The sequence below is a fragment of the Pleurodeles waltl genome, chromosome 3_1 (assembly GCF_031143425.1).
Source record: "Pleurodeles waltl isolate 20211129_DDA chromosome 3_1, aPleWal1.hap1.20221129, whole genome shotgun sequence".
NCBI lineage: Eukaryota > Metazoa > Chordata > Amphibia > Caudata > Salamandridae > Pleurodeles > Pleurodeles waltl.
The window spans coordinates 1,038,338,474-1,038,357,031 of record NC_090440.1 but is presented as its reverse complement, the minus strand read 5'-3'; the positions used below and the strand labels follow the sequence as shown (position 1 = coordinate 1,038,357,031).

The 18,558-nt window shown below is 43.5% G+C and overlaps 1 protein-coding gene across 2 annotated transcripts in view; it reads left to right on the top strand.

The window, feature by feature from the left end:
- CFAP221 (cilia and flagella associated protein 221) overlaps positions 1-18,558 on the top strand; it is an 827,291-nt gene that overhangs the window by 163,385 nt on the left and 645,348 nt on the right. For both annotated transcript variants that reach the window (XM_069224324.1, XM_069224325.1), the window contains exon 6: positions 875-975. In XM_069224324.1, coding sequence (XP_069080425.1) covers positions 875-975 — 101 coding nt within the window. The remainder of the gene's footprint in view (positions 1-874; positions 976-18,558) is intronic.

Below are 18,558 nucleotides of genomic sequence, written 5' to 3'. Positions count from 1 at the left end.
ATATCCTGGTTGTGTATATGTTTGTTCGCCATAAATAGGTGCATAAACACGAAGGTCCTATTTAGTGTGCAATCATAATTTCTGTTGGGTTCCTTGAATCTCTCACTCCAGGTTTGCCTCACCTCGTTCCCTTATTTAGCCTACATTTTGTTCATGCACTGTGCCTCTTCCAAAGCCCCTCCAAACCCCTTCACTTTTCATGCACCCGTTCCCAAATCTTATGTCAGCTATACCTCAAAGTTTGTTTGTAATTGTGTATTAATCCTGATGATTTAGGACAAATGTTTAAGAAAGGTTCAAGGGTTTCAAGCTATCATTTGTGCAACGTCCCCTCTTCTATTTCCTGTGTCTTGATCAGTTGTGCGCGCGCGCTTTTTACTTCTCCTGATCATCCATGGTAAACGTTACAACAAATATATGCCTGTGTCATGTTGTCAGTCATGACTGTTGTGCAGAACTTCCGATTTAGTGAAAATGTTTATGCTACTGCGGCCGGTATATGGTTGAGTCCGCCTTTTAAGTATGAATGTGCACTGCCTTGAAACTCAGCAGGTTCAAGTTCCTGCTCTGTGGGACAACACATTAATTAAAAAGATCATTTGTTTTGCTTAACCACACTCTTGACAAGAATAACATGCAAAATTGTAGCCAACCTATAGAAATATTGTCCAAAATATAAAAGCAAACTATGCAAAACATTTTTAGGAAAATCTCTTTTCAGTGTCAAGCACTGGCAGTAACCCACTGCTTAGTGAGCATTAAAATGCATTGAGGAAAAACTCATAGTGCGGCACCCAAGAGGCCCTTCTTACCTTTCAGAATATGAAGCACACGTTGTGTAATCTAAATGTTTTACAAATATTCTTGTTCCCAGGGAGACGACACCTTAATTGTCCCGATGCACGCCTACCCATCTATGAATGTTGTGGATTTTCCATCGCACATAAATTTATCTGATGTTCAACTTGGACAGAGGTCAGTGACGGCAACCCCTTGACAACTATGCTTTGTTAAAATGATTATGCAAATATTTTGTTAGCATTGACAAAGCAGGAGCAGTTTATGATGCTTGTATTTAAGAGACTGTCAAAAATATTATGCACAAAAGCCTAAACCAACACATTGACCATTGTTAGTGCTGATATATCAGACTGTTATGCTGTAACTATGGGCACAGAGCATCCCTAATTTCCAGGTTGTTTTTATCGTGTTTGAGAGCCTTCTCAGTTGTGGACATCTTGCTTCTCTCCCTGTTTGAAAGCTCCATTTTGTACATGGATCTCTGAGAGACAGGCTCCCCACAAAAAGCTCTTTGTAGAATTTACAATTTCCAGGTTATCTCATAAATGTATGTACGTTATATAATGCTTCATACATGACAAGGCTGGTGGGTAGCTTTCCACTCCATGGCAGCGGGCTACCCGCTCCTTCGCTGGCTGCATGCGCACTGTTGCGGTCGTGCATGAGGGCCAGACTAATGCTCTTTTCGTGGTCTGTGGCCATACCGATGCCTGCATTCGATACAAAAGGAATGAACATGTGCTTAAGAATTAAATGGTAGTGTGTGAATGAATAAAAAGTGCTTGACTGAAGAGTGGCCTATACAGGCTTTGATGTTATGTGCACATGGCAGAGAGTGTTTCAACTAAACCAGAGCTAGCATGTTGCAGCACCTATGCTTGCATGATGGAAAAACAGAGTGAGTCTAGATAGACAGTCATGCATGCAGAGATCAGCTACACTACAATGCGGAAATCTTGCATTCAGTGCAGTATATACTTTGAAATCCAACCAAGCAGCAGATAAAACACCCCGCAACCAGGATGCTTTAAAGGTTTCCTTTGTGGTAACTGTGATTCGATTGACATATGTCACCAAATGGAGCTTATCTGTAGTGCGTAAAGAATTACCTTTCGAAGTTTGCTAACTGGTACATTGCACTTCCCAATACACTAATGCATAGGCAGAGGAGTAGATGACCGATTGTAGGCTCTGCTCATTTTAAGGTCTGGCACTAGCCAAGATCTTTTGATTTTTACTAAACATTATATGTATAATAAACTTATTTCGATGGGCTTTCAGCCACTCCACTCCATCCATTTGTCTCATTTTCCTTCCATCCACTACAACTTATAAAGTATGTAGCATTGAGTCCACCAGCTTAATCCATTGGCTAACATCACTTTGAGTGACGATATTATTTCCTTTCACAAGGAGCACATCGACACACAAACTTGTTCCACTAAGGGCCAGGGTCTAATATGGCAAGGAGTTCTGTTTTAGACCACAAACATATTTTTGTTTATATCCAAAGGTTTTACCTTTTTTTTTTTTTTCGATTGTCAAGGGCCCAGAAGCTGTTTTTTTTTTTTAACCAATAAACGTTTGTAAAAAAACATGATAAAAAACACAACAGGCAAAAAGTCTGATGGCGAACACCAGACCTTTACTTTTGCAAATACATGTTGCGTTTTGAGATTCAACCTAATTAACAGCTCCTCATAATTCAGTTCATATTGAGGTTCAGTCAATACTGAAACAGCAATGAGGCAATCGCTATGTTACTTGTAAATAAATGCTGGGTTAGTATTATACCCACAAAGCTTTATTTTTAAAATAAATATGCTGCATATTATATATAGATGTGGTCGCCTCTGTATAGATATAGTTTGGACCACGTTTACATAGAAAATTGGTTAATTTGTTTGCTAATAACTTTGCCGCTTTATGATAAATCTTGAGAAAACTTTTTTGAAAAAATGTCATCCAGCTCAGCTCTTTCAGGGCAGAAAAAAGGGGTGTCCCAAAGCACTTTTTCTCCATACAGTTTCCGATAGGAATTTATGACAAAGTTACACGGCTGAACAGAATTACACCACACTTGGCAGAAAGCTAGATCTTTACCCAGAAAGCTTGCCTTTTGTGATTTGGTGTATATTCATTAAAGCCATATGAGAGAAAATAAGGCTTCAAAATATATTGATATTTAGTGGCTCAGTACTACTGAGGGAAAACCACAGGAGTACCAAAGTATTAAATGCCAAATGTAGCATGGACCAAGTGCTGTGAATGGTGTCCACAACATGAAGAAAAACGTTGAGGCCACCATTTTAGAAATTGGGGACTGGGTCCACATATCCTCAAAATAAAAAAAAAACACATGAGGGGTCAGAGTAGGGGTACACTGACCCACTGGCCCCAGTGGAGGGGACCCTCTAATTCCTAGGGCCAAGTGAAAAAAATATTCCGCCTTACCATGTATTTGTGGTAATCTGCACAGAAATTTTTCGGAGTGCTGTGAAATTTCTGCAAAATTACTAGGGGACAAAGAACCCCCGAAAAGTTGGATGAGTGTGCATGGATTGTTGTGCAACCGTGGTGGGTTGGCCAGCAATAGTGGGTTGCCCACCCACTGAGAATTCCATGTACTGGAATGGCCGCCCTCAGGGGGTTGAGCGGACCACCTGACCACCCACACACCAAATGTGGCCAAAGGCCATTAGCGTGGTAGACCTACTAATGTTTGGTGATAAAATATTACTTTATGCTAATAACAATTAAAAAAAATAAAAACTAGAAATTCACTGAAAAAAGCAAAGGTTAAAGTATATATTTATTTGAAAATGTCAGATAAATCATTAAATTTTAAACTCTAAAAACCATAGAAATTCACAAGTTGTAATTAACTCAAGGAACCTTAACCCCCAACCTTGCCATGCACTGCTTATGATCTGCCATATTACATCTCTCCCAATATGTTCTATCACATTATTGATAATATCACTGATGACATCTGAAATAACATTAACAATGAAAACACTGTGCTTGGTGGGGCCTGTTTTATAGTTCCTTGAGGTAGCTATATTTGGTAACATGTAGTGCTTTTTAGAGTTTAAAATGAAATGTTTTAACAATATTTTCACCTAACTAAAATGTCACTTTAAGCTTTGTTTTTCTCAGTGTTTATATATAGAGTGCCCCAGGTTACCAAGACTGACTAGTCTTGAACCCATTTTATTCATCTTTCTTTCACCACATTACACTTCCTGCCTCTTAATCTCACTCTTGTATGTTCTTTCAGTTCCCTGTTTTATTCCCCTGTCACCGCTTCACTAACTTTCTCTTCCTTTTTTTAGCATTTCGCTTGATCGAGAACAAATTCATAATTATTTCAAACGTAAACATTTGTCATAGGAAGGACATTTTCTTTCATATTTAACATGACTCATTTACAAAGGGCCTCATTATGTGCTTGGCGGGCGGCAGAGGCCACCCACCAAACTCTTTGGGTTGGAAGACCACCAGTTCGGTTTTCCGCCCGCTGGTCCTTTTATGGGTTTCTCGCTGGGCCAGCGGACGGAAACAGCGTTTCCGCCTGTTGGCCCAGTGGGAAGCTCCCCACAACATTTACATCGGCTTGTAATCGAGCAGGCGGCAATGTTGCAGTGCGTCAGGTGCAACAGCACCTGTCGCACTTTTCACTGCCTGTAATTCAGGAAGTGAAAAGCGCAAGGGGGCTGCCCATACAAGTACATGGTCTGTGCATGGGCCCCACGGCAGCCTGTCTCTGCCAGCCTTTGCAAGCTGACGGACACAGGACTTGTAACTCTGGCGGAATAAGACTTCTGGCACCACCAGGCCGTCAGCCAGCAAAAAAGTGTCGGCGCCGGTGGCCGCTTTTGCCACAGTCATAATGTGGCTGTCGGACCGCCACATTGGCGGCAGTCCGACTGCCACCGTGAGTCTGTCGGTCATAGGACCGCCAGACTCATAATTAGGGCCTAAGTGTTTTCCTGTCTATAAAGTAAATGCCATACACACTTAGAAAGTAGGTAATTCTATAAATGTTATTGATTTACAGCAGTTAAGGTCAGTGCTAAATCTGTTTTCATGGTGACAATGAGGAGAGAACGCCTTCAAATACAACTAGAAGATGGGGAAAGGGCTTCTTCAAATAGAAAAATATTAAATGTTTTACTGATGGAAAAATAAAACGTTAGCAAACGCATAGTAGCATGACATTTATTAATGCGTATGTGTACAAATCCACACGTGAATGAACACTTCCGATATTTACAGGAATCCCTGACAGTTGCAGCTTCCTTGATTTCTCCTGGAATTATTTTAGAATTTCGCGCGATTCTTAAATGTTTTAATGTAAGCAGGAACATGTGTTAACCTATTATGAACTAAAGAATTAAGACCCAGTTTTACTTTGAATCATCATGATTTTTTTGCGACGCTGCCTGATATTCAGCAGCGCAAAAAGCAACGTCGATCTATTTCAACGCACAAACACATTTTTGTGCTAAAAGCTGACACAGGCGCATCACTAAATTGTTGTGCGTTGCATAGTGTGAAAACCCCTGTGAAAGAAATCCGTGCCCATGCAAGCCTAAAAATATTTAGCAACAAAAAGAAAAGCAATCAGTGAATCACAGTCTCCTTCACTGTGGGCAGCCATGTGCACCCCTTAATCATAAAGCTAAATGCACATATATACCAATGTAAATATATATGGTTTCATACATACGACTCCAATGGAGACCACGTGAAGGAACTGGAACAGAGGGTATACAGATGCATAAACTGTAATCGGGGGATAATACGCACTCAATTGATACAAAAATATAAACTTTCAGAGCCATGCAATTCAAGCTATTCGAGAATTCTCGACTCCGAGGCCAGACGTGAGAGTGAGGATTCATTTGTCCGAGATTGGCACACATTGGTTACGTTGGTTTTACATTGAGCAAGTACATGAATGATCCAACCACAATCACGGTAAACATTATTTTTAAATGCCACACCCTATTAATTTATGGATGGTGGAACAGCGCAAAATCCAAAGGATTGAAAGCCAGACTAAAGTCATACAAAGTAGCTCAAGCTGACCGTACCTAGAAACTTGACACCAAATAAAATGGAGCGCAAACATTTGGTAAAAGGAAGATCACTTGCATTTCCCACTCACAATACATGTAATTTCCAGGGCCTTATACATATTACGGAGGTTAGCACTTGGGACACTGACAGTGAATAGATCTTTGTCCTAGAGGGTTTGCCTCGAGTGAAAACATCACACAAAACTCTCCTTGCCCAAAGTTTGCCCAGTAGCGCACTGCAAAATTGTGAATAGTTATTCGTTTAACATTTTTTGTGTGTTAATTCACATACAACGCCTAGTAAAACGCTGGGCTATGTTTTACTGCTGCCACAAGGCAACACCAGCACAGCATTTCATTTTGCAAATCATGTAAGTCTTTTCGTAATGTAGAAAAATGAAAGCAAATCATATTCTTTTGTACTCGACAATCACATTTTCAATCTCAGACTCTAAATTACTTTAGAGATGTTGATATGCATGGTAACCATTTATTTATCTGGATACATTTTCCACACAGGGCTCGTTTGCAAAGACTCTGTTGCTATGAGCCATTGGAGTTTATTGAATCCTCTGAACATTAAGAATGTAGCCTGTTTCCGACATTTACAGATTATGCTGTTTGTTTTATAATATTAATAACGATGGTCCAACTGGCCAGCGACATCAAGCTTGCTCTAGTTTTAAAATTTTGTTATATCCTTCCAAACGTGGCTACTACCGTTGAATTAATCATTTTATGCCTCTGCGAACAGTACATTGCTGCCTGCATGGAAAATATTGCAAGAAAAATACTGGTCATTTGATATTTACAGATTGGGACTAAGAGCGCCCCCTACTGCCCTGCAAAGGGGCCTAAATTTGAATATTCTCTTAATTTTCAAAATATGCAGGGAGAGCACCAATGTATTTAAAGAATATTGTGGGTGGCTGTAGGCGGTGCAGCAGCCCCACTTGCATTGCTCCTAAAACCTGCTGTAAGTCTCTGGCCATATTGAAAGGATGACCCTGGGAGAGGTTTTACTCAATTTGAAGCTCTCCTAGAGCTGGATGTTTTGTTCTTGGCCGCTGCGGTGTGGGCACATCTTGTGGGTGGTCCTGGGGCTGCATTTTGTGGCCTCTTGACAGTAAAAACGACTCTGGCCCCCATGTTTATGATTGCTTTGTATTAAAATGCTTTATTGATGACATTGGTGATAAACAGTGATATATTTGCCCTCATGATGAGTGACTTTCAATGAAAATTTAACTTGAGAATGCGGTTATTCATATGGTGACTAACACCCAAAGTCAGAAGACCTGCCTTATGTCTTACAATACCCCCTTATGTGATGTAACATCTAGTATGGGTGGGGAGGTATTGTGAATATAGGGTGTGTGTAATATAAATAAAGTAGTTTCCCTTTTTTTTTAAAAACCCACTAATTAGCCAATATTTTTTCTGAGTGTTGTTTTTCTGTGCCAGTATATGGGATTACTAGCCACACCCTATGCTCCTCAGTAGGCCCTTTCCTACCTCCAAATAGTACCACCACAAAAAACACCAAAACCACTACCAACACTAGAAATAATACCACCAAAAACACCACCAATATAAACCCTACAACACTGATACTACTATCAATACTACCACCCTCCATCAGTAACACAACATTATCAACACCACTGCCAATACCTCACTGCCACCAAAATCTCACCATTGCCACATCACCAGTGCCATAAAACCACAAGTATTGCATCAATACCAAAAAGCTAACACTACTACCACAACAACCAATACTAGCCCCACTAATACCACCTCTACTACCAGTACCACCAACACTGATATATTAGCTACCAGTACCGCCATTACAGCAGTGCCACCACCATCAGTTCTACTACTACCAATAAAATCACCGCTACCATAGTACCACTACTACAAATACCACACTACCATTGCTGCTACAAACATTACTACTCAACGAGTACTACCACAAATCCCTCAACAAATCAATACCTCCACAACTAATACCATCAGCAATACCTGCAGCAGCACCAATGCCACCAAAACCGTAATCAGCACCAATGCAACATTACCACTAACAGTATCACCCTACCATTTTCAACCCTCGCCATCACAGCTCGTGCCACAAAACTACACTTGATACCACCAAAGCAAATACTTTAACCACCAATACTCCTCTGCCACTAATACAACACTTCCACCGCTACCATGATTTACAAAGGTCAATAAGTCTAACTTTAATATGCTGTTGCATTGAAATACATTTCTTAATGGTTTTATTTACCTCCGATGTCACATTGGAACTGATCTGTTGCCTTTGCCAATGCTTGCGTTCTGAGTTGGCAGCTCATTGAAATGTCAAGGCGCCTGTGACCAGTTGGTTGATATCTTTATTTATTTTATCTTAAATGCTCAGATTACATTATTCACTGGAATGGAGGAACGCTTTGGTGAACAGTCAAGTCAGGAGGCCTTCTATATTTTTTACTCATTTTTATTACGTTTTTCAGAAAGTGTAACAAAGGGAGGGAAGGACAAGACTCGCAATCCGAAATGAGAAAAAAATAATTCCCAATGATCGCATCAAATCTCCCCAGGACCATTATATTAGCATTCCAGAGGTTGACAGGGCACCATTCTGACTGAGGTTGCCTATACATTATTTCTCTTTCTTAATTCTTCCCCTGTTAACATTTACCATAGCCAGTGGTAACATTACAATGTCCTCTTTGTCCAATATTTTGCGTTATTGTGTGTGCTCCTTTTACCATACTGTGCATAGGACAATGAAATTCCTCACCAATCACCACAGTCCTAAAGGACCTTTCTGAAATGGAGACAACTGTACAATTTCAGGTATCATAAATAGGTGGAAATGTAATAATGTTGGGCTTCGCACAGAAAAACATCAGAACTTTATACCTTTACACTTGAAGCAAATTCTTAACTTTGGTTTAATTTTAGTTTATTCTGATTCCATGAATATACCATTTGCAATTTGATCATCACTGCCTTCTCATGTGCCAGAAATGGGTGTATGTGGTGAAAGAATGATAAACAGCACTTGCCAGCTTGGATGGCAGTCATCTGGAGCGAGCTCTCTGAAAGAATGAGTAAGGAAACATGTTCTATCTTGGGCATGGCCACTTTGTGACCTAAGAACACTTTACAGACTCGGGGAAGTATGGGGTGAAATGTAGATTTTATTGTGCTTAGTTCAAGTGGGAAAAATAACACCAGTTCCACCAGCATTGTTTTCTCGCTAGAATTGTTTACAGTCAAGTAACCACTTTCCTGGATACGGGGTTCTTGGACCTGCCCTGTCTGTGGGATCATCACAAACGTTTTGCTGTCACCCTCCTGTTCTCTGAACCCATTTTTATTGGCTTTTAGGACTCTGCATACTTTACTACTGCTAATCACTGCAAAAGTTCCTTTGCCCTCTCCTTTGAATAATTTGAAGAATTGGTTTACACCCACTTGGTATATTTAACTTACTTGTAGGTCTCAAGTGAAGTGGCACTACATGCGTCCATAGCCTGTAAATTAAGTGCTACTAGTGGGCCTGCAGCACTGATTGTGCCACCCATTTAAATAGCCCTTTTACCATGTCTCAGACCTGCCTTTGCAGCCTGTGTATGCAGTTTTTAACTGCCATGTCGACGTGGCAAAATAACCCTTTTGCCAGGCCCAAACATTGCTTTTTGATACTTATAGATCACCCCAAGGGTAGTCTCTGAACACCCATAGGGAAGGGTGCAGTGTCAGTCAGTCAGTCATCAATACTTTATTCAAATCTGTTGAGCCATAAATGTTTGTAGCAAATACAGTACAATATAGAATTATGCAAACAATTAAAATCATTAAACAATTAAAATCATTAAAATACAAAACTAAAACAATTCTTAATATTTGATATTAATTCATAATGCACTTACAATAAAGTTCAATACAGCAAAAATAACATCAATGCTTCTTAGGTGGTGTAAATGAGCAAAAGCCAACTCATGGGATTGAATCTCAGACGATATTAGCACAGGACCAAGAAACTGCTTCCTGTGTAATATACAAAGTGCAAAATAGAATAAAGTTCTTGGTGCTGTGAAGTGCAAAACTGTTGCAGGGGCAAGGGGGTAAAGAGGAAAACCATGTTCGTTGCACAGGAAAAACCACCAAGAAGTGACCCATTTTATGATGGAACATGGTTGACAGAAATGTATGGCTATCATTTAAAATTGTCTGTAGATAAAATACGGGGAGTGAACTGGCATGTGCAGGCTGTAACTCCTAGCCTCCATCCCCAAAACACAGATTCGCCATGTGGACAGGTTGAGTTTGTTTATAGAAAAACTCTTTCACTATACGTGGTGAGCAGGTGCCAAGCTCACCTGGGTTAGAGAAAAATTTGGGGATATCCCAGCTTTGTTAAGGTGTCTTTTACTTACTTAAGCCATGGAATATCTCCGACATTGTCCAGGGCCAGGTAGTCAACCAAATCATCTCTACAGAAACAGGCCTCTGGGTTCCTCCAGACTCTAAGCCAGAGTAGTAAAGGCTGTAGTTTAATATGATCTTCTATGAACCCAAGCCCCACTTCTTCATGACAAAAAGAAGTTGGTGTGGACTGCGACACTGCCAACAGCCTTCTCAAAAATTTGTTTTCAGCTGTTTGTAGGGGACTGCTGTCCACATAACCCCAGACACCAGCACCAAAACAGGCAATAGATAGGCACTTACTCCTAAAAATACAAAGTAATTATTTCACAGGTTTGTGCCCCAACCTTTTAGAAAATCTAAACACAGCATCAATGGACCTTCTTAGCTGTAAAACCCAAATAATATTTCCAGTTAAAATCAACATCGCCAGGCACACCTAGATATGTAAATTGGGGAACTTTAATGATCTCCGATCAGCCACGGGTAAACCTTCTGGTTTTAGCTTACTTTGGGTCTTGTTTCATTATAAATGATTTGTACGATTTGTCCTCAGGCCCAGATTGGTCATAAACATATCAAAAGCATCTAGCTTTTGTTTGTAGGCCATTGACTGTCCTTTCTATGAGGACCTCTTCATCTGCGTATAGTAGAACGGGGACTTGGCACAAGTTTCTGATACCTTTCCCTGCACTACACAACTACACAAATGGTCCTCAAGACTAAACACAACGTTGCCCTTCTCCTGCTACTGAGGGGAAACTCTTCTGAAAGATCTTCTTTCCTGCTGTATCGGATTCTGGCTGTGGTATGTGCATGGAGTTTGGAAAGCAGAACTATAATTGCATTATCAATCCCCAGTTGGGCCATATTTAACAGAATCTGGTCCAATCCACTGTATTAAAAGCACATGTTAAGACCATGAAGGCCAAATTGACTCCGCTTTTTTTGGTCTTCTTATACTTCTGAACAAGAAGAGGTAAATTTAGAATCTGCTTGATGGTTGCTATGCCAGGGCAAAACCCAAACTGGACATCCAAAAGTCCCAGATTCTCTGCAGCCCATATTTCAAGTTTTGCCAGAATTACCCTGCCTAAGATGTTCACTGTACTGTCTAGCAGGGAGATTGGGTGCTAGTAATGGGGCTGATTCTTATCTGCCTTTTTATAAATAGGGAAAACAATACCCTCTTGCCATGTCTTTACAAGGGGCCCCATTTAAGCCGATCTTATCACATTAGTAATTAGTGGTCCCCAAAATAGCGGGAGGAACGTATATAGGCCAGACATGAACCTATCTAGGTCTGGAGCTTTTTCAGTGGGCTACTTTCTATAACTATAATAACATCTGAGAATTAAATTGACCTACTGAGGGCTATTGCTGCATTCAAGTCATTAGATACTTTTGCTCCCCCCTCCGTATTAGCAGTCGGAACATCAGGGCCAAAGACTTTGGTGAAATAATCCACCCAATCTTTAGCTGAAATGAAAGTCACTACATCTGGCAATTCATTTCCTAACAAGTTAGGTGAATTAACAACTTGCCAGAAGGCCAGTAGTCTTTCATTGCACTTGCTGACCTAAGGGCTTCCCAGGCTTTCTCCCTTATTTCACCCTTTCGTGCAGTAATCACTTCTTTGTAGGCTCTCCTGGCCATCCTTACTCCAACTCTTGTGTTTTTTTCCTAAGACCTGTTTAAGAGACTTCTGGGCCTGTGTACAAGCATATTAAATAATCGGGGCAGTTACTAGGGTTTGAGATAGCTTTTGTTAGTCTTGCTGCCATATAGCCATTTTGAAGAAGAGTAAGCCCGTATAACAACTATGGGGTTGTCATCGTGCAAAACTTTGGATATTTGGGCTTGATTTTTTTATTAAAAGGATTTTTAAAAAAACCCTATTTATCGTTTTTTTCCCCATTTAATGTTGAAGCCCTTATTTTTGCTAAGTTTTGCTCTATACTGCAAGACACTAATAATGGTCCTTACCATATCCCTTTTCAAAGCGGGAAAAGTGGGAGAAGTTCCTTTGAAATTAGTATGTGGTCAGTGACAGAGCATGAGCATCATCCCACATGTGTTTGCTTGTACTCTGTGTCAGCGAGATCCTGAACAAATAAGAGAGTTTGCGATCTCAATTCTGTTTATCGTGTCTCCATATGGGGTATGTTTGAAGTTGATAAGATGGCTGTCCTGTCTCATCATAAATGCCATGTGAAACCAAAACTAGAGGATCACAATCTTGAATATCAAAATCACCTACCCAAATGATATAAAGTTCCTTCTCATGGTCATTTTGTGCCATATGTATGATTTCTTCTAGCCCATCCACCATCTTCGTAACATCTATGTCATATATATTGTAATACAAATTGATCAAATACAGATCAAAAAGCTTCTGCAAATGGATTAAGAGCATGTGAAAATATTGTGAAAAAGCAACTTCTCGCACTGTAATACCAGCCAGTGCCACTGAAATGAAGGTGGCAAAACCCCTTTTGCCCTGCCTGACTTCAAAGGAATGTCTGGAACATGGTAGGAGAGGTAACCATTTATATAGAGTGGTTCTAAAAGCCTAGTATCTTGGCAGCAAATGATTGGGTTCTGCTCCACTGTCCTTGGAGCGCAAACCCATCATGAAATTACACTTAAAGCCTCTTCCTGGGTAACTTTGTCCTTACTCCCTCAGTGCTTAAGTGCAGGGATAGAAGTGGGTTCAGTAATGTTTTCTCCCTGACCAAGTATTTGCGGTAGTCTACAGCATCCATTTTAGGACATCCTCATTCCTCACTCCTCATCCATCATCCCTACTTCTCAACCATCATCCCTACTTCTCATCCATCATACATCATCCCTACTTCTCATCCATCATCACGGCTTCTCATCCATCATCCCTACTTCTCATACATCATCCCTACTTCTCATCCATCATTCCTACTTCCCATCCATCATACATCATCCCTACTTCTCATCCATCATACATCCCTACTTCTCATCCATCATACATCCCTACTTCTCATCCCTCATCCGTGCTTCTCATCCCCACTATTCATCCATCATCCCTACTTCTCATCCATCATCCTTACTTCTCTTCCAGCATCCTTGCTTCTCTTCCTTACTTCTCATCCCTACTTCTCATCCATCATACATCAACCCGAATTCTCATCCATCATCCCTAATTCTCATTCATCATCCCTACTTCTCTTCCATCATTCCTACTTCTCATACCTCATCCATCAACCCTACTTCTCTTCCATCATCCATACTCCTCATTCCTATTCCCTCAGTCATACCAACACATTTTCAGTTTTGTGAAACACACCTTCACACTGATTGGTTGGCAACAGTCAATCAGAGTTATGAGAGAGGCCTGCTATGTATGTAGAAGGCAGGACATGTGCCTAGTAGAGTAGCCTGTCCTGGTAGTGACAAACAACCTATTTGGTTTCTCACTGCTACGAGTGCTGCCTTCTCATAGGATTGCATTGAAAATTCCCTGCCTTATGTCTAGGGGGTATTGTCTGATTTATGAGGGGTAGCGTAGGTATTTATGGTATGGTTGTAATGATAGTAAGAAATGCTGCTTATTGGTGTAAGCAGATTTTTTTATTACTATTACAGAAATTCTAGAAAGTGAGCATTACTCTGCTTATGACTCTGGTGTTTTGCAGCTTGACTCCACTCCACGTCTGGGCAGAGTGACAGTTGGGCTTTGGGCACATATTTCAGACAGCCTGCACACAGGGAGTTTGGAGGTGTCACAGAGGTGCATCTCCATATTGAATAGTCTTCCTTGCCTGAGAGAAGGGAGAGGTAGGCCACATATGCATTTGTAAAGGCTGTGCCCTGACCTCACACAAAAGGGTCGTTTACCCCCAGCTGATGTTTAGAGCCTGTGCTGGAGGAGAGAGGGGTACTCCCAGAACCATTTGTAACTGGTTGGAACCTCCTCTCCCCTTTCTTTGTTAACACAGTGTAAAACAGAGTATAAGTACAGGGGAGTTTTCCCCACAATTTGGGAACTCTTTGGAACTTACTTTGAACTGGACACAGAATGCTGCAAGGACTCACAAGGAACTGCCATGGACTGCTGCTGCTGTGTCACTAGGAGAGATTGCCATCTGCCTGCATCCACCTTGTGCTGTCCTGCTGCTTGGCCCTGCCACCCTGTGCTCCATTTTTGTGTGTCCCCTAGGGTCTGGGTGCTATGGCCTCTGACCACCTGCAACTTGTTGTTCACAGCGCATGAGGAGCACTGTCCGCGCTATACTGGATGGAGCCTAGCACCTTGGGAATCACTTTTCCCGGGTCCCTAGAGCCTCATGAGTGCTGGTCTGTGCCCCCCTGTGCCTCTTAGCACATTTCTGTGAAGGAAGTTTATCGCCGCAACCGGGGGATTCCCAGCTGTTCAAGGGTGCTTGAAAGCGCACGGTTGTGCTGATTTCACCACCGGGACTCAGGCTGTCCAGGAACCGGAGCACATCGAGAGCGCGGTATCCGGCGTGCCCCCGGGGCATGAGAAGAAGGCAGAGAAACCGGAATTGGAGCATTCCCGCTTCATCGGTGCCCCCGGGGCAAGTTCACTCCGAGTAGCACCCTTGGGGCACCAGCATGCCCACACTTAGGCCTAATCACTGCTATGGCGTGGCTGGGAGCAGAGACACTCATGCACCAGATCGGGTGCGGGCGAGTGCTCAGTGATGGCCCCAGGAGGGAGGAAGACCTCATCGAAGGTCTCCTCCGGATCCCAGGGCCACCCGGACAGCAGGACGCCGAGGAGTTAAGGGTAGGATGCCTCCTCCCCAGGTCGCTGCCACATAAGCCTGAAGCTCCAGTGATTCTTGGGTACTGTGAAGGCGAGGTGGAAGCTTTATCGGAGGCCCCCAGCACCTGATATGTTTTCAGGACTTGCCATATGTTTTATAATGCTTTTAGTATAGGCATTTGTGATACTTTAATGTCAAGTGCATTTCTTTTGTAATGTGATTCCTGACTACTGCTTATGTTGCAGAATAATAAGTAACCTGTGTGTTATGTGTGACTACTGATGGTTTCTGCAGAGTAACTATTGTGTAACGTTCAGACAACTGCTGAGTAGCAGGGTATTACCGACATGTTGTGTTTGGTCTAATAATTATGTTGTGTACAATACAGTTTATTTTTATATAACTTGGTTTTGTGTTTCCTTTGTGGTGGGGACAGTGCGTCACATGTGTTGTGTGTGTTGTGCAAATGCTTTACACATTGCCTCTGGGATAGGCATGACTGCTTGTGCCAAGCTACCAAGGAGGTGGGTATGGGTTATCTTGGACGTTTAACTCCCTTACCCTGACTAGAGTGGGTGGGTTCTGCCTGGCTTAGGTGCATACCCTAGCCAACCAGAAACCCCATTTCTAACATTGGTTGGCAGCGGTGAGGATAGGACTTGTGCTTGCAAAATACCATTGAGACTCATTATTGCACCACAAAAATTGCATTTAGACCATTACATGTTTTGCTTCTCCTAGCTTTCTCTCATTGGTCATTTTTCCTGTTTTCAGTTCCCCCGCTTGGGTATTTGGGTTGTCACACTTGTTTTTACTTTACCTTTTCAAAATGGGGCTAACCTTTATTTAGAAGACCTGCTATTTTACACGCAGGGGGAATTAGAGGGGATCTGTAGAGAGAGAGGACTGCCGGTGGAAGGGGACCTCAGGAGATCTCTGAATTTCTTTGAAAACTTTGTGACATATGCCCAGGGGAAGAGTGTGCTTAGGGGGTACTCTGAGGATCCTGAGTGTGGTGAGGATTCCCAATAGGAGGGCTCCCAGATCTCATCCCTAGAGAGCAGTGGAGAGACTGATCAAGAGGGTGGGAATGGCGGGGGTACGCCTGTTTACAGGGAAGGCCCCAGTGATAGGGAGTCTCTTTCTGGGTCCAATGCAAGAAGCAGGGCTACCTCTCGTTCCTTGATGCCTAATGGGCTTAGAGATAGGCAGGAAGAGAGGGATCTGAAGTTGCAGTTAGCACGCCTAGCAGTGGAGGAGAGAAGGGCTGAGGTGGAGAAGGCCTTAGTACAGGAGAGGATTGTAGAGGCAGAGAGGGCCTTTGCCAGAGAGAGAGTTGCTGTGGAGCACAGTCTGAAGGTTCTAGACTCACCAGCGCTGCAGGTTGAGTCCAGTGGTTGCAGCAATGTAGAGTGCTGTAGCAAGAATGTTCCTCACATACCCAAAGATCTGGTACCTAGGTTCCAAGAGGGGCGTGACATACGTCGGTGGTTGAAGGAACATGAGAGGGCTCTGTTAGAGTGCAGGATCCCTGAAAAGGATTGTGGGACTGGCCTAGGGAGCAATATTCCTGAGGAGGGGAGGGATGCCATACTGACTCTGAAAGGGGGGGAGGGAGGGGTACTCCACTATGAAGAATTCCCTGATTGTGAAGTATGATTGTTTTCCCTGAAGAATACTGAAAGAGGTTCAGTGGCTGTAAGAAACTGTTCCACCAGTCTTGGGAGGAGTTTGTGGAGAATTGCTGCATTGCACTAGATGGATGGGTGAAGGGTAGCACAGTAAACAATTTTAAAGGGCTATTTAATCTGATTGTCAGAGAGCACCTGCTTTGTTGTTGTTTTTCAGGGTTACGCCAACACTTGTCAGTGTGTGAGTTTTCAGACCCCAGGGAGCTTGCAAAGGAGCTCTGGTTGTGTGCCAGAGGGTGTGGTGTGGCATTAGGGGGTTTTCGTAAAGAGAGTGGTCTAAGTGTTTCCCAACCATGTGTAATGGGAAAGGCTTGTGTCCCAGGTAGGTCCCAGTCTAGTGGGATGGCTTCGGGCTCCCATGTCGTGTCTCAGAGGAGATGGAGTTGGGGTGGGCTGTGTTCTAGGATGTCCGAGACCCAGGCTCATAGCCTGGTTGGTTCCATGAGTGGATGCCAGGAGGGGAGCCTAGCCTGCACCGTAGGGCCAGCTGCTCAGAGGGATCCCATTTTGCCAGTAGGATGTGAGCGGGTGGCTGGTGATAGCGTTCAGCCGGTCCTGTTGTCACTCCAGAGTGGTGGAGGTGGAAATCCAGGCGTAGGGTGGAGAGGGGGCTGCGGGCCCCAGTGGAGAACCTGGAGGGTCAGCTCTGAGGTCAGAGCCCCCCAGGAATGACTTTTATGAGACCATTTCTGGGTTGGGGGGAATCCAGACTCTTCCAGATGGGCAGAGGTCAGGAGACCTGTGCCTGCCAGACTCTTATATGGCCCTTGGGGAAGGTGTTTCCCTTGTGGGGGGTAGGTGTGCCCCCCAGGAAGTCCTGATGTGCCAGGCAATGGTTCAACCTCAGGGTGGTGACTCTGGATTGGATGATCAGGTTCAGGGGGTGGACTCCGGCCTGATGGAGAGTAGGTGTGCTCCCAAGGAAGCCCTAGTGTGCCAGGCAGTGGTTCATCCGCAGGGTGGTGACTCTGGGTTGGATGGTCAGGTTCTGGGGCTAATCTCTGACCTGGTGGGGGTACGTGTGCTCCCCAGGAAGTCCTGGTTCACCGGGCAATGGTCCTGTCTGAGGGTGTTGACTCTGGACTGGGTAGACAGGTTCAGGGGGTAAACTCTGACCTAGTTGGAGGGGCGATTAATGTGCTCACCCCATGTGTAACTTCTGGAGGCCTTTCCCAAGGTGAGGGACGCAGAACTCTGGGAGTCGGGTTCAGGGGGCGGGAAACTCACCCGGGCCGCGGTGCAATCCATGGGTGGTGACCCTGGGTTGGGTGGCTAGTCACCGGGTAGTGACCCTGTGCTGGCAGGTGAGTTGTGCAGGATGGCTGTATCCAGCGCCCTGGCAGTTATGGATTCTGGTGATACCCCTCCTAGGAGAGGAGGGCGGGTTCCTAGAAGGAGGTAGAGTGGGATGAGGGCCTTTACCTCTAGCCCCTGTGGAACCTATGTGTGCGGACCCTTGGTTTGTCGATCAGTGGCAGGATAGACTTCCTGAACTGATTGGAAGTGGAATGGAGACAGCTTGCTATGCACTCATTGTGGTTTCAAAGACCAGAGGCTCCTAGATGGCCTAGGGCCTGGGACCTGGTTCTGGCCATTGGCAGCTAGGGAGCCCGCGTGGGTTAGCCTAGGTTGCCTGGGAAGCATTGATAGAGAGACTCAACTAGGATCAGAGTGGCGTAGAACCGGAGCGTACCCTGCTGTTGCAGGCCAGGTTCCATGTTCTATCGCCCCAACCAGGGAAGCCTGTCAAGGTACTATTGGTCTCCCCTGGCTTTATGCTGG